The sequence below is a fragment of the Pygocentrus nattereri genome, chromosome 19, assembly GCF_015220715.1.
Source record: "Pygocentrus nattereri isolate fPygNat1 chromosome 19, fPygNat1.pri, whole genome shotgun sequence".
Taxonomy (NCBI): Eukaryota; Metazoa; Chordata; class Actinopteri; order Characiformes; family Serrasalmidae; genus Pygocentrus; species Pygocentrus nattereri.
This window is the reverse complement of record NC_051229.1, coordinates 39,243,099-39,260,487: the sequence shown is the minus strand read 5'-3', so window position 1 is coordinate 39,260,487 and position 17,389 is coordinate 39,243,099. Positions and strand designations below refer to the sequence as shown.

Sequence of the window (17,389 nt, the reverse complement as noted above, 5' to 3'; positions counted from 1 at the left end):
TAAAAATCTAAATCCTAAAATATGAGCTGAGCATTTTGCCAAGTGGATTTTGGGTAATGACACGGCAGCTCTTATAATTCATAATTATGATTAAATGTACATTTTGCATTTTTTTCAGATAATGGCTTCAAATGTCAGTTGTGTCACTGGACCCAATTCTACGGATCATTGTGAGAATTCACAGGGCTCTCCAGTTGCTCTTGCTGTTAGTTTGCCTATTATCTTTATCGTTGTGGGGATTGTGATCGCTGCTATGTTCTACTTGAGACACAAAAAGTTAAGAAATACCACAGAATCTGAAAAAGCGAAGAGCACAGATCAGGACCTGGCGGTGGCATCAGGGTCTCCATACACCAGATACACTGGAAATAACCAGCCGACTCCATGTAGCCCAATCTACGAGAACTATCAGCACAGAAATACCGAGCTATCAACTGCACACCAGCTGCCCTTCCACGGAGGACAAACAGACAGGTACAGTAAACAAACACTACACTTATTACAGAGACCGTAACATGGATTATTACACCATAAATCCAAGCGTTTACATGTTAAGGGCCTTTCTGTGTAGTTTGGCTCTTCCTCTACTCAAAATCAAACCTTGCAAAAAAGAACCAAGCATACCAACAGTGGAATTAAAGCATATAATTAATGTACATACTTTATTTCATGTACTTTGTGAAAACTAATGTCCTTTTTTTGAGTATCGCTGCTGCCAGAACAAAACCTCGTATCTCCATTTTTGCATTTTTATTTTTTACATAATTTGAAAATACCTTTAGTCTTTTATATTGTGTCAAACTTTCATGATGAATGGACCAAAAGAAACGGCCCAAAATTGCTTCAAAAATATGTTTGGTTCCCTTGATTTACACTAAAAGTAAAGGTTTTTTTTTCCTTCTCCTGTAAAGTTAATATTTTGGAGATACGAGGTTTTGTTCCAACAACAGCGATATATTTTTAACAAATGGAATGATGCTGTAATATGCTGTCAGCAAATTGACTTGAATACATATATTTCTCAACATACTGAAACGCCATTAAACCAAAGCATGTTTATTTGTCATCAGCCTAACCGCTTCATTTAAAACAACATTTTAAAACAGGTTCTTTAAAATTACGCTGTAGAACATTTTAGTTCCAATATGACAAAGTAACTACTATCAAAAACATGGGTCCCAGAGCAGCCAAGACAGACTTAAAATTTGTTTCTAGTGTAGAATTTGTGTGGAAACACACCTATTTTATCATACGTTTAAGTTTAGAAAGGAAGCCTGCAATTCAACATTACTTAAATATGAATATAAAAGTTGTGTTTAGTTATTCTCTGTGATAATATAATATGTTTCAGTGTATACTTTATATAAGTACACCCAAATGTTTAATTTTGAAATGTATTTAGCATATTGGAATATAATTTAAAGTGCATTTTAGTGGCAACATCTGCATTTTAAGCAGTAAATGTGGACGTAAGATATAGGTTAGATTTTAGATGAATCCAATTTGTGCAGATGTGTGGCCCTCCTGCTGTAACACCCTGTCTAAACCTGATGGTTAACTGAAGAGTTTAATCAGCTGTGTTAGAGCTGACAGGTGCTGGAGACCATCCCAGCAGTTATCAGGTGGACAGGTCGCCAGTCCATCGCAGGGCAGACAGACAGACAGGCAAACACACTCATTCACTCCTAGGGGCAATTTACCATGTCCAATTGGCCTGACTGCATGTCTTTGGACTGTGGAGGGAAACCGGAGAACCCGGAAGAAACCCACACAGACACGGGCAGAATAGGCCAACTCCACACAGAGAGGACCCTGGTTCGGCCAGGGAACCGAACCCAGCAAACAGACATTAAAATTTTAAAGAAAAAATAGAACTGTATTTGTATTGATATGATTTACCACATCTTCACACTAGGGGCAGTATGTTGCTATGTCTCTTGTGGTTTTGCTCTGGTGCTCTTGTTGTTGCGTGTGGGTGTTGCACTGTTGAGCTTCTGACAAGAAAATGTAAAATATGTGCTACATATATATAAATACCACACTCATCTGCCACTTCATTAGGTGCACCTGCTCAATTGCTTGTTAACACAAATAGCTAATCAACCAATCACATGGCCACAACTCAATGCTGGGGGGCAGTCGTGGGCTGGAGGTTAGGGTACCAGCCTGGTGACCGGAAGGTTGCTGGTTCGATTCCGTCAGCTGACAGTCCATGACTGAAGTGCCCTTGAGCAAGTCACCTAACCCCCAGTTGCTCCCCAGGCATGGATAGGGCTGCCCACTGCTCCGGGCAAGTGTGCTCACTGCCCCCTAGTGTGGGTGTTTCACTGCATGGATGGGTTAAATGCAGAAGTTTCATTTCATAGTGTGCAAACACAGTGACAAATGGTTCAATTCAACTCAATGTATTTAGGCATGTATGGGTGGTCAAGACAACTTGCTGAAGTGCAAACCGAGCATCAGAACGGGGAATCTCTAGGGTTCACAGAGAACGGTCCGAAAAAGAGGAAATTTCCAGTGAGCGGTCAGTTGTGTGGATGAAAATGCCTTGTTGATGTGAGAGGTCAGAGGAGAATGGGCAGACTGGTTCCAGATGATAGAAAGACAGCAGGAACTCAAATAACCAACCAGAATCTCTGAGGAACGTTTCCAACACCTTGTTGAAAGTCTGACATGAATAATTAAGACAGTTCTGAAGGCAAAAGGGGGTCCAACCTTTTACTAGCAAGGTGTACCTAATAAAGTGGCCAATGAGTGTATATTTCCAAAAGTATTCGCTCGTCTGGCTTCACACGCATATGAACTTGAGTGACATCCCATTGTTGATCCATAGGGTTTAATATGATGTCTGTCCACCCTTTGCAGCTATAACAGCTTCAACTTTTCTGGGAAGGCTTTCCGCAAGGGTTAGGAGTGTTTATGGGAATTTTTGATCGTTCTTCCAGAAGCACATTTGTGAGGTCAGACACTGATGTTGGACTGTACACAAAATTTACACTGTAATAGATGTATGGTGATTGTTATGGGGAATAGTTGGAAGAGGGGCATTGGAGGTTTGTTTTTTTTTGTTTGTTATGATTGATTAAGTCCAGAGAATGTCTATACATTGAATGTTTTTCAGCAGTGGGCGGGGCATTTCTCACTGTAAGACTGCTGTGAACTGAAAGTTTTGTTTTTTTGGCATCATAATCATCCTTATATTTTCCTCAATGATATCCATAAAACATTTTAAATAAGAAACAACTGTTTTGTGACAAATCCAGTTAATACAGCTCTGCTCTAAACTTTACATTAGCCTTGAATGGCTGTGATGCTGTGATGTGTTCAGTAAAGTAATAAACTGCTGTGTTGTGCGTCCACAGGTCTCACTGCCCTCCTGATGAGCTGTACGTTGAGTGCGACACTAATGAAGCGATCTACAGTAACGATCCGGCCTTCTTCCAGCCTCACACGGAGAACTCGGAGGATCTTTACATTCTACCAGATTCCTAAGGAGGATCTCTTCATCATGTTTATTACAGGGTCAGACAAACAGCATGATATCTTACACACAGTTCAGATGTACACACATTAACTACAATAATGTTTTCACTAATTGGACAAAAACATCGGAGAACCTGTAGCTTAAAATCACTCATTCATTTAATTTCCTCGCCTCATCAACACACAGACACAGAGAGGCTACTGCAGTTCAAACAGCTTGTTTTTTGTGTACGTGTTTATTTGTTTTAAGTTTGCAACAAATATTTGATTGCTTTGCTAATAAACAATTTAAAGCTTAAAACATTTGAATAGTTAATCTTAAATTCTGTGGTAATTGTCTACAGTGAGAGATTATTGATGGAATTATGGAGAAACTAAAGCTTTTGGGGGCAGGGGGGCATGCCTGAAACCACTCCTCCATCCTATAAATTCACTTCCTTACCTTCTGTCTCCTGTGACAAGGTTCTTGCAATCAAGTCAAGTCAAAATTAATTCATACAGTGCTATTTCCAGCTGGCGTTTTCACAAAAGAGCTCTACAGAGAAATCCGGGTCCGAGCCTCCATGAGCACCACCAAAAAAAACTCCCTGAGAGGATCCAAGACTCTAAAGAGGAACCCGTCCTCCTCTGGACCACAAACAATAACACAAGAGCAAAATGAACAGAGACTAAGGTCTTACGATTAATGTAAGATAAAATATGAAGGGAATATATGAACACGGGGAAAATCTTTGATTAACTGGTGCGAGTCTGTGCAGCAGCAACATCAGGAGGGTTGCACAGCATTGTACAGAGAGAAGCTCCATGGTGGTCAGACTGGTCCAGAAGGCTGGTGAGTAGTGGACACCTGATCAAGGCAGATGAAGAACAGCATCAGATGTGGATGGACAACTGTTCAACTCTTTTAAGAGAGACTGATTACAGCACCACCCCTGTTCCTCCCTGCTCTGCAGTCCTACTTCACTTACAAGGGGGTCCAGCCTTCTAGCTACAAGGAGAAGCCGCCCAGATCTCCAGCCCAAGAGTGCACCCCCATTAGGTTTCCCTCACACTATCACCACATGTTAAAGGCACAGTCTGAACTCGCAAACTATAATATAAGGTGAAAATAAGTTTAAGCTGAACTGCTGGAGAATATGCACACTCAGTTTAGCACATCCCAGTGTCTCTACTCATTACAGCTGTAATATTTACTCCTAGAATGCAAGACTCATATTGGAATCAATTGTTTTCCTCATGGAAAAAAGTGTCCTGCTTTTATCTTTATGGCCAACTTAAATAATTTAAGAATTTAATGATACTCAGCTGTTTTAATGTTTTGATGTTTTACTTGTGTTTATTTGATTATTGCTCAGCTACATATGCAGTAAAGAGAAATGCAGAGCACAAGATCAAAGTTCTCTACTGAGGAGAGGAGAAACTGGGGAATCTCCATACCTGTGAAAGAATCACCAGCGTTCATGACAGAGGTTCTGCATAGGACTGTCAACTCTCAAAGAACCATTTGCATGATTATATGCAGTGTGTGAAATCCCCCCTGGTAATCGTGGGGGTCCCGTGTTGTCTGTCTGCTAACTCTCTCTCCATAGCGGCGCTGATGCTTTAGTGTCAGTAAATGTTTGTTTTATCAGCTGTTCCTCTGTAGAGTCTCTGTTCTAGCGCGGTTCTGCACTCTTCCTCACAGTAACTGAGATCTTCCTCGTCTCCTCTTCTGTCTCCATTGTGAGAAATGAGGAACAGTCACTTTTCACTCCAAACTCTTGGAAACCGGGCGAGTTTTCAGGTTTTCAGATCTGCTGCAGCTCATTGTAAAGGTTTTCAGAGGAATCCGGGTAGAGTTACAGTTTCTAGGCTATGAAGGACCAACTGGGTGAGCCAGTTTGCTACAGCGCCACCTTGAGGCAGAGGTTAGTGCTGCAGCTCTAGTTAGTTAAAACCACCAGAGACAAAGGCTGATTGTGGGGGAAGCAGATAAACAACGAGCTTCACTGAATCTGTATTTAATTGTCTGTTTTTCCCCAAACAGACAGCAGAACGTCATAATCAGTTTATTTTCAGTGCCTCCTGATTTAGATTTTGAGACACTCTGGGGGTCCAGGGGGTTAATTAGAGGGTCCCCCAAGACTCCCTGTATTTTGTACCGTGCTGAAGTGGTTCTCTGCATGGTGAAATGGCTCTTCATTTTAATGGAGAATGTGCTGCATATGGCTCTATATGGCACAGAAAGGGTTCTGCTATTGTTACACTATCAAGCTTGTAACAAAAGAAGACCCCTTTTGGTTGCTGTATAGAACCACATATAACACATCAATGTGAAGAACTGTTTCACCATGCAGAGAACCATTTGAAAAGGCAAATGGTTCTTTGAGTGTTCATAGTGCTAAATAGTGCTATGTCCTTACTAAAGAACCCTTTAATAACCATCCTTTTAAAAATCAGACTTTTGGAAATTCAGACCCAGACCACATTTGGAGGAGGTTTGAAATGCAATTCCAGTCAGATTTTTACAGATGTGTCTCAGTCTGGATGCTCTGGCCACTCAAATCTGATCTCCAATCCAAAGTGATGAAGGTCTGGGATTCAAGAGCAGACAGACTGATGATGTCTGGACACACAAATCTGATCACTTTCAGATAACAGGGTTGGACAGTCACCTCAAAAGATCTGATTTGAAAAGCAAATCTGATCTGCATGCAGTCGGAGTACAGACTTAGATTTCTTGAGGTGTAATTTTACTTATTAAATCCCTGTATGCTTCCAGCTTCCACTGCACGTCTCATTCCACTGCCCTCAGTGACCGAAGAGAACCTGGAATCAGAGCATAACTGAGGCAAGACAGTCATTAAGTGCTGGTTTTATTGAGATTGAGATAGCCCAGCTTACAGATGTACCATCTGAGTTTATATCTGATAATGATCCACAGTTTATTGCTGAATGTTTCCAGAGACTCTTAAAAGATTTACTAAACACAGACAAGCTCAATATTATCTCAAGATAACAGCGAGGAAGCGAGAACAGTGATGAACCATCTCAAGAAAACTGCTGATCTCTTCATGGGTTTCACATCATACCACCTGTGAAACCGTTAGTCAAGGGTTCTGCTGAGGCTCCACGTCAGAGTATCGGCCATCCCATCCACATTAGAGGCCTGCTGGACGGATCTCCATATGCCTAATATGGTGAAAAAATGAGGGAACAGAAAAAAAAGAGACAGTTAAACATATTGCATATCACCACCGACCTCTGGCATCATAATTGCAGTCACACAGTCTCCATACCTGTGGCTCCAAATGGACCTGGAGGCTTACCTGAACCTGAACATGAACACATTCCTCTGGTGGTCACAGGCTGAAATTCAGTCCATCAGACAACTTAGATTCTGAGAAACAGCCAACGAACAACGTTCAACCAGAGAAAGGACACACGAACATTCTTATGGGAAAGTTTAGGCTGTTCAAATTCCTTTGCATTGTAAGAGACGCAATAAGAGAAATGAAAATTAAAATATATAATGTACTATAATTTTTTACAGAGTAATTGTGTATTAAAATGTGATGATGTGCAATGAAATGTGATATGATCTCCTACCAACATAAAAACGTCCACATTAAACTGTTTACAACGAACAACAACCTTCATCACATTTATTGTATCAACATTACTACCTGATTGTATGACTGTTCAATCATATTGCTGCCAAACTGTATCACTGTCTAACGGTAACACTTTATAACCATGTGACTGTTGAGAGAAAATATTGTCACCATATGTTAATTTCCTTTCTAGAGTAATTCTCTCTTCATATGTTCTCCTGTTATTTTTTATAATCTTAACCATGTTTATTTTAGAATGCTAGCAAATGATCTTTCACTTGCCGTAGAGGTGATAACTCTCACACTCTCACCTTGCCCCCTCCCTCTTTTTGCATTTGCCTTAAGGTGATACCATCACCCCTCCCCCTTATCTCTACCACTTACATCTCTATTCATGTCCCCATCTACAACCCCTCCTTGTCCCTCCTTAAAGTCCTCTTGTCCCTCCTTCCCCCTCCTTAGTTTTTCAATGTATATAAGGTTCTTCCAAAATATTCTTGTTAGACTAGAATCCTGATCCTGCTGATTGACTGTTGATCGACTGCGCTATATCCAGACTCTGTATGTGGAAATAAACTCCAGTCAACGCTGAAGCTCCAGTCTCCTGACTTTTCCTGTCAAATTTCTAACACTGTTAATAACCATATCTAACACTGTTAATAACCATGTCACTACCTAACTGTAACACTTTATAACCATGTCACTACCTAACTGTAACACTTTATAACCATGCTACTGTCTAACTGTAACACTTTATAACCATGCTACTGTCTAACTGTAACACTTTATAACCATGTCACTGTCTAACTGTAACACTTTATAACCATGCTACTGTCTAACTGTAACACTTTATAACCATGTCACTGTCTAACTGTAACACTTTATAACCATGTCACTACCTAACTGTAACACTTTATAACCATGTCACTACCTAACTGTAACACTTTATAACCATGTCACTGTCTGACTGTAACACTTTATAACCATGTCACTACCTAACTGTAACATTTTATAACCATGCTAGTGTCTAACTAACACTTTATAACCATGTCACTACCTAACTGTAACACTTTATAACCATGCTAGTGTCTAACTAACACTTTATAACCATGTCACTGTCTAACTGTAACACTTTATAACCATGTCACTGTCTAACTGTAACACTTTATAACCATGTCACTACCTAACTGTAACACTTTATAACCATGTCACTACCTAACTGTAACACTTTATAACCATGCTAGTGTCTACCTAACACTTTATAACCATGTCACTGTCTAACTGTAACACTTTATAACCATGTCACTACCTAACTGTAACACTTTATAACCATGTCACTGTCTGACTGTAACACTTTATAACCATGTCACTACCTAACTGTAACATTTTATAACCATGCTAGTGTCTAACTAACACTTTATAACCATGTCACTACCTAACTGTAACACTTTATAACCATGCTAGTGTCTACCTAACAGTTTATAACCATGTCACTGTCTAACTGTAACACTTTATAACCATGTCACTACCTAACTGTAACACTTTATAACCATGCTAGTGTCTAACTGTAACACTTTATAACCATGTCACTACCTAACTGTAACACTTTATAACCATGTCACTGTCTAACTGTAACACTTTATAACCATGTCACTGTCTAACTGTAACACTTTATAACCATGTCACTGTCTAACTGTAACACTTTATAACCATGTCACTACCTAACTGTAACACTTTATAACCATGTCACTGTCTAACTGTAACACTTTATAACCATGTCACTACCTAACTGTAACACTTTATAACCATGTCACTGTCTAACTGTAACACTTTATAACCATGTCACTGTCTAACTGTAACACTTTATAACCATGTCACTGTCTAACTGTAACACTTTATAACCATGTCACTGTCTAACTGTAACACTTTATAACCATGTCACTGTCTAACTGTAACACTTTATAACCATGTCACTGTCTAACTGTATCACTGCCTAACCGTATCAGCTTAGGTTGATTTCAGCTCCGGTTAACTGTGGCTGTATACAGTTCAAAATCTGTAATCCACATATCCAGCCTGTTCATCGGTTGTTCTTTAAGTGAGTCTGTAAACTGTGCGGAGAGAGGAGTTTGCTGTGGGTGCGGTACAGCACTGTCTTCAGCATGTCACATTATTTCAAAAATAGAGCCTTCCTTTTGTTCTGCTGGACGAGCTCAATGACTCAGCACAGCATGTCTGAATCACATCTGATCACCTTTTACATCGTTTCTCTGAATATGTGTACACAGTGGCGTCATATTTGGCAGCGCAGGTGGGGCCGTCGCTCTTCGAGTCATAACATATGAGGGTGAGCGAACCAAATTCTTTATCGGACACCCATAACTGTATAAACACAATTGAACACCTTTAACTAACATCATAACTTTTTTAATATGCTTCATTTATTATGGCTTAGACAAAGCAGTAATGAATAAACATGCATTACAGTGCAAGGTTTTACTAAGAATATTTTAATATGAGGGGTATTTTAATACAATCCTAGTTAGGTCACTGTATGAATTTTTACTGTTGAAGTATCTTCATCATGGCACAAAACAGATACAGACAAATATTATTAGTATAATGGCAGTGACTTTATAGCTGATTTTATAGACTTTATGGTGATTAAAGTCTCTGATAAAGATTAGGAAGCACCATTAAGAGTGGAAAAAAACATCAAGGTCAAAAACCAAGATGACATAAAACACTGTAGACTGAGGGAAGCTCATAACTCGTCACTTATAAAAGTAAGGAAAAGTGTGATTACATCGTGCAAATTTTAAGGAAAACCAAAAAAACTCACTTATATTTCACTCACTTATATTATATATCACCCCCATTTATATTTCAATTCCAGTTTATGACAATATATAAATACACATTACACATTATACAGCTCCTCATCTAATGCTAAACAAAATTGAAACCAAAAAGTGATTATTCATTATGTAAATATTTCTATATATGCAAATTTAAACCTTCTCAGAACTCACCAGCTTTAGGAATGATAGATCTGTGGCGCTGTATCTCTTCAGACATGGTGAAACAAGCAGCGGCAGTTTAAACTTCTGCCGTCTTTAAGCAGTGTGGGTGTAGGTGAACAGTCGTTGAGCTCTGAGGCGTGGTCAGTTACTGTATAAATGAAAGAATGTCTGGAGTTTCAGTAACCTTTACAACAGAACATCTAAAAAAGACCCTGTCATGCAGAGCTCAGCTTTCTTTATCATCTGGATGGTATTCCTCAGCTCAGGTCTGGGAGAACCCACAGATCTTCTAGATTACAGAGGAACAGATCAAGATTTACAGCTCGAGGCTCTTAAAGCCACTCTGCTGGAGAACCTAGGGATGGATGGTCCACCAGAGACCAAAGAAAAGACCTCTTACCATGATCTGCTCAGACTGTACCTTCAGTACAGGAACCTGAGGAGGAACAGGCAGCCGCTCCAGAGCAGCTCCAGGTTCTTCTTGTCTGCTACAGGTAAATTATGACATTTTATTAACAAAAAATGCCTTCATTTATTCATTATATATATATATATATATATATACATTAAATATAAATATAATTAGAAACACTACTTTATCCATATTTTGCTTTTACCATTGCTTTTAGAAGTGTGTGGCACATTGAACTGCCACTGTGTATGCATGCTATGTGAAATGATATCAAATTGTCTTGTTGTAATACAATATATAAGCAGACAGCTGAAACACCTGTGAGGCTTTACTATTGTTCTTGTGATTCCATAAAAATAACAAAAAAGGGAAAAAAAGAAAGATGGGTGACATTTATTACAAATTCTGAAAAATATATTAACAAATACAAATAAATGTGTTTAAAAAATGTATTATTAATTCATCTTTTTGCCAAAGATATATTTGATAAATACATTTGGAATATATTTTTCGTCATGTGGGTCTGCCTGTGACTCTAACATGAAACCAAACCCGTTCAAACTCTTCATACACGCCTCGTACTGATCACTGCCAGGTATAGGTAACACACATGAGATAAGATGATGAAGATAACAGCATTTTCATATGAAACATATGAGCATCATGATAAATGAAGGGCCTTTTAATGAGAGTTTAAAAAGAGATGCACAAATTGAGGAAATGCCCTCAGACCCCAGAGGGTTAGAGTCTGAGAGGGGCTGTAAACAGTTTTGGGTCCATTCAGCAGTTCTATAGCGTTTTTAGTCTAGTGACGCATTTGTGGACAGTCAGGGTGTCTGTGCTGTTGTAAACGATCTGGGCCCAGTTTCCCAAAAGCGTCTTAGGGTTAAACTCATGGTAACTGGTAAAGAGAGTATTTAGTATAGTTTCAGAATCATTTTTATGCTTAGATGCTTGCAGAACACTCCACAATAATGAAGATCAGGTGTGCTGGAGCTACTAGATGGTGCAGAGATTGCTTCTCTATGAGCAGAACCACAGTTCTACAGCATCACAGAAAGAACCTTTTTAAGAGTGTAGGCATACCAGCACCGCATTTTAGTCTGAAAGGTTCGGTAGTTCAACCATGTTTTAAGTGAAGTTTACAATTGTTTTTGGATAATTTAAATATAATTACAATTGTCTGTAATAAAAAAATCAATATTAACAAAGTTTTGGCCAGACGTAGATAAGCTAAAAGATTTATTAATTAACTGGAAATTATGTATACATGCTTATTTCTTTGAAAAGCATCAGCTGAGGACAGTTGAAAAAATTAAGAGGGAAAGTTTTCTTTATTTCTTTCCTCACAGTTCAGCCACTGAACGGTCAGCAGGGTCAGAGTGGGTCGGAACCGGTTCAGTGGTTCAGGGCTATGTTCCACAGAGACGCTCGCGTTACAGAGGAGTTCACTGTGGGAAGCGCACGATTGAAACTTCAGACACGACCTCAAGACGACAGCTTCAGCCATCCAGCACTTACTCCAAACATTCTGATCAGAATTCACAGGAGCTTCACTTCCCTCACGGAAACCTTCTATATGGAGCATTTCAACGCAGAAGGACACAGTGCGACTGTGGAAGTGACCGCTGCAGTGGAGAGATGGTTCACTCAGACCAATGATACGGTGTTAGTTATTGATGTAGGTCTTCTTGGAGGAGCACAAGAGGCCACACCTGAGCTCAGTTTGCAGTTGGAGCAGCTGGTCAGCAGTGTGAGAGAAGCTCGCTCAGCCAACGAGGACGACGGTCACTGCAGTCGGAAATCTCTCAGCGTGTCCTTTGAGGAGATCGGCTGGTCAGACTGGATCATCGCTCCTTCTGGATACACCATGTTCTTCTGCGATGGTTCCTGCCCACAAAACTACAAACCGGCCAGCATGCACACGCAGGTGAAGTCTCGGTTGCATCGCTTGACCAAAGGAGCGACTCCTCGGCCGTGCTGTGTGCCAGCTGCCTACGAGCCCATGATTTTGATGCACTACGACAGTCGAGGAAAGCTGAAGCTGACATCCTTCAACGATCTGATAGTTAGCAAATGCTACTGTGCTTAAATTATTATGAAGAAAACAGCTGCACTGAAATTCCAAATCAATGTGATGTCTTACATGAACACAGAAAGGGGGTAGCGCTGTTGCCTCTCAGCAAGAAGGGCGTGGGTTCAATTCCCCGGCCGGACGACCAGGGTCCTCTCTGTGTGGAGTATGGAGCACATTCTCCCCGTGTCTGCGTCAGTTTCGTCTGGACGCTATGATCTCCTCCCACAGTCTAAAGACATGCAGTCAGGCCAACTGGACACGCTAAACTGCCCTTAGGTGTGTGTGTGTGTGTGTGAATGCGTATGTCTGTCCTGGTGACTGGCAGCCTGTCTAGGGTGTTGTCTGCCGTCCGCCCAGTGAACACTGGGATATTCTCCAGCAGCCCCCATGACCCAGAGGGATAAGCATCTTAGAAGATGAGTGAAGTAATATTTTACTTAAGTCTAAATGATGGGTGCGTAAATTCAATGTGGCACTTTTGGGCTGAATGAGAAGTGTTATATAAGGAATATTACATCGCTAAGCAACGATGCAAACAATGTTGAACTGATTTGCTTACATTACTGACATTCCTCTAAATGATTAAGAAGGTAAAAATAGCCTGGAGCAGAAACAGAACTGAGGACTCAGTATTGGAAGCAGAATAAAACCTTATATTCATAGTATTTATTGTAACTTATTTGTGACATTTTGTATTTTTGTTTATTTGTTTTCATTTTTCTGAATATATGATGGGTCTGAATAGAATGTTTAAGTTTATAAATCTGTATCTCCAAGCATTTCAATAAAAGTAATTTATTATGTGGTTATATGCCATATTATCTCTTCCTGGAAAACAATGAGAGTGACGTTTACTGAAGCTCACTAATGCTGTTGTGCATAAAGGCAGCCTTACATAAATACATTCAAAGGATCATATTTTATGACAGCATGTAAAGGTTAAGGAGTGCCGTAAAACGATGACGGATGTGACAGACTTTCAGCCTTGAACATAATTAGGTGCACCCTAACATGGCCTTGACCGTATAAACGCAGGTGATAATTAGGCACTTAGTGTGTCTCAGAGCTGAATGGAACTGTACACAGTATCATCGCAGCCCCACGTCACTTCATAACCTCTGGAGAGAGTAAATACTCCTGGCCTCCACGTGGCACTCATTCATTCACACCCGTACAAAACATTTCTCCCATTTGAATCATTACCAACAGCGAATTGAGATGTTTTGATTACCTTTACTGATTTATATTCCACTGATAATCATACTAATCACTTCCTACAGAATCTGAACATTTATTTTTTACTTCATCTGTTACATTCTAGACGTAGAAACTTTGAACAACAACAGCACCACATGTGCGAGTGACACCTTGGCTCATTTCTCACGTGAGGTGATATCTGTTTTTTGTCCATGTGAAGTGTGCATGTGTCAAAATAACCTCAGATGAACTAGCATATCTGCACTCCACCACACACAGTCCGATCAGATTACTATTTAGTGAAAAACAAATCTGAGCACCATAGGAATCTGAACTGCCACAAGCTGTACCTTTTAGGTTGACTGCTGTGCATTTGTAAACAGCTAAAATATTAGAAGTACAAGATTTTCTGAAACTAAAGTAAGCAGCGTTCTGCAGAAAAGCTAACAGTGTCTACTTACAACATCTGTGAGATTTTATGTACTAAAACCAGCCGTAATTAATTTCACCTTTCTAGCCTCTTTTTTCAGGCTTTTTCTGTTACTGTGCCTTTAAGACTGATATATGTAAATGAGCTCTGTTCTGATTGTTCTGTTCTGTCTACTTCGCTTTCAAAAAGCAGCCTGGCCTGAAACACTCTTTACAACTTTAGCATGAAATGGGCAGAGCTTAACTTCTGTAGGCTGAATAGCAGGATTGATGTAAATATGTTGGTTTTTATGACATCACAAATGAAATTAGGCTGCTGTTCTATCTTAGTTTCCAAACATGAACTGTAAAGCAGGAGTGAACGATTTTAAACTTATTTGCAACAATATCTACATGGACTTTGGTGCAGCCTTCAGTACAGTAGATTGTTATATTCTAATGAACAGACTTGAAAACGTGGTCAGGTTAGACAGTTTTTGTTTTGCGAACACGAGAGAGTGCAGTATGGTGTCCCACAAGGCTCTATTTTGGGGCTCTTAACATTTTATTTGCAGCCGCTTTGATAAATAATTCATAAACACAGTGTTGCCTTTCCCTTTAATGCTAATGATCCTCATACGTGTTTAACTCAACCAGACGCAATGACACAGTGACATATAATGGAAGATTGCCTTAAAGATAAAATTCTGGTTAAGCAGGAACTTCCTCTTGCTAAACTCTTACAAAACAGACGTTTTGCTGTTGGGTTCAAAGTCCATTCGGAATAAGGTTCATTTTATCTGAGACTGTGTTTATTACTGAGACACATCCAAAAATAAGGCACATGCTAATTCTACAAAAAAGCTGAGAATTGAGTTCATACTTTCATATCTGCAAGATTAAACTGTAACGTGTTTATGGTTGGTCTCTACATCAGCTCTTGATCAGGCTGCAGCTGCCCATGTGCTCACCAGGAGAGGAAGGTTTTAGATCATTTTCACACTAGAGCTGCGCTGTTGCCTCACTGCAAGGAGGGCCTGGGTTCGAGTCCCAGGCCGGGCGACCGCAGTCTTTACTGTGTGGAGTTTGCATGTTCTCCCCGTGTCTGCGTGGTTTTCCTCCAGGTTCCTCCCACAGTCCAAAGACATGCAGTCAGGCTGTTTGGACACGTTAAATCGCCCCTGTGTGTCTGTCTGCCCTGCGATGGACTGGCGACCTGTCCAGGGTGTATCCTGCCTTTCGCCCAATGACAGCTGGGATAGGCTCCAGCTCCCCCCTGCGACCCAAAAGGAGAAGCAGCTTAGAAAGTGTGTGTGTGTTATTGTCTTTTAACTATATGTTGGCATACATATAGCATAAGAACACACAGCATCCCTTTTCCCTCCCCCTCCTGGATGTGTTTCAGACAGTACATTTAAACACACAGGTACACCTACATACACATACACGTATCAGAACATAGCTTCATGAAAACAAAAGTGAGAAAATAAATAAGTAGGTAAATAAATAAATAAACATACATTAAATATATGTGTGGGTTAAATAACGGGACTCCTCCTAAAATACAAAAACAAATAGGTAAGGGCCTAGTAAGTTACATCAAGGGGGAGAGCTTTCTCAAACAAAGCCCCCCAGCTCTGGAATAATCTTTGGGACTCATACTCAGCCTCAGTTTTTAAGTTTAGGCTAAAAACTTACTTGTATAGTGAAGTCTTTGGTGATTAGTCTCCCTGTCAGATCTAGACCTGACAGAGACTCTGCTGCTCTGTTATACTGTAATCTGTGATCAGCCACTCTTTACAGTACTGACTGTGTGTTTTCTTCTTTTATTGCCGAGTTGATCAGCTGCCTATCCTGTGCATCTGATGCTGTTGGCCCTTCTGCCCTGATCGGGTGCCACTGCTCACCAGCCATCGGCTTGACCACCGCTGTTGCTGCTGCTGCTGCATTATCATTATCTAATCAAATTAGCCGCTGCTTTCTTTTTTCCTCACTTTGTTCTATAAAACTTCATGGTAACAATGTTTGCTATCCGGTGTCGACCAGAGGAGGACGGGTTCCCCTGCTGAGTCTTGGTTTCTCTCAAGGTTTCTTCCTCTTTTAGGGAGTTTTCCTTGCCACTGTTGCCACTGGCGACGCTCATGGGGGCTCGGACCTGGATTTTTCTTTTCTTTCTTTCTGTAATACCGATTTTTCTGTAAAGCTGCTTTGTGACAACACCTGTTGTAAAAAGCGCTATATAAATAAACTTTGCTTGCTTGTTGCTAGTAAACATTCCACTGATCGGAGCGCCGTCTTCCAAGCATTAATAGTTCTTGACTGAGCACCATGTACACAAGCAACTCACAGCTCCAAACAAATAATATCAACCGCAGATAAAATCCATTACCATCTTGAAACGGAGTGAGGAGGACTCCATCAATTGACGAACAGTCTCTTTGCAACTGTCAAAGTACAAAGCAACAATTGTTTCTGCTGAACAGAAATATTAAGAGAAGAAAAATTATTTAAAAGAAAATAGATGCTGAGCATGGAACATCATGGTCCAGTAGGACTGTAAGGTCAGTGGCAACCTGATGCTAGAAATTGAGGACCTTAGAACAAAACCAAAAGTAGTGCAGAAAAGTGCCCGGCTCCCCTGAGGAACACAAATTACAGATTGGAGAAGATGCATATGCAGTCGTCTTACTGGTGTGGGATAAAATCGATGGAAGAATTTTCAATGTATTATTTGGTGATTTGGGTTTTTTGAAGATAAATAGATGGTTTCCCCAAGCCTGTAAAAAAACGGTCTGTAAAAAAACGGTCTGTAAAAAAACTCTTGATCCTCCAATTTAAGATCTTTAGACCAGACTGGGCCGACCTCAAGGGGTGTGTAAGAAGTCCTAAGATGGAAGAAATAAAAACCGGAAGCTGAACCGGCCTTTTTACTAGGATTGACCACTCTAAGCATTGGATGTAGCTGTAACTTAGAGCTCAGGGATGCTCCATAAGACCACAAGGGAGAGTTGAGCTGCAAACACCTAAAGAAAGAAGTGCTTGGTAAATTAAATTGCTAATATCCTGAAAGGATTATAATCCATTTTCATCAAAAATATCTCCTAAACTGTGAACTCCTCAGTTCTCCCATTGGGTGCAATGGAGGACTCTCTACTGGTAGATTATGATTGTGAGAAGGTGAAGAGTGATAATGCCA

The 17,389-nt window shown here is 40.2% G+C and overlaps 1 protein-coding gene and 1 long non-coding RNA gene across 2 annotated transcripts; one reads left to right on the top strand and one right to left on the bottom strand.

Annotated features, from left to right (window-relative positions):
- Positions 1 to 6,325: 6,325 nt before the first annotated feature.
- Positions 6,326 to 10,240, bottom strand: LOC119266099. The gene is made up of 2 exons (XR_005131857.1): positions 10,109 to 10,240; positions 6,326 to 6,862 (listed from the first exon to the last, which is right to left on the bottom strand). It is a non-coding gene; the product is annotated as an uncharacterized LOC119266099 (long non-coding RNA).
- A 58-nt stretch (positions 10,241 to 10,298) lies between these two features.
- LOC108410478 (bone morphogenetic protein 2) lies at positions 10,299 to 13,387 on the top strand. The gene is made up of 2 exons (XM_017681566.2): positions 10,299 to 10,593; positions 11,864 to 13,387. Exons 1-2 carry the CDS (start codon positions 10,317 to 10,319, stop codon positions 12,601 to 12,603), a joined length of 1,017 nt encoding a protein of 338 aa, XP_017537055.2. The 5' UTR covers positions 10,299 to 10,316; the 3' UTR covers positions 12,604 to 13,387.
- Positions 13,388 to 17,389: the final 4,002 nt, after the last annotated feature.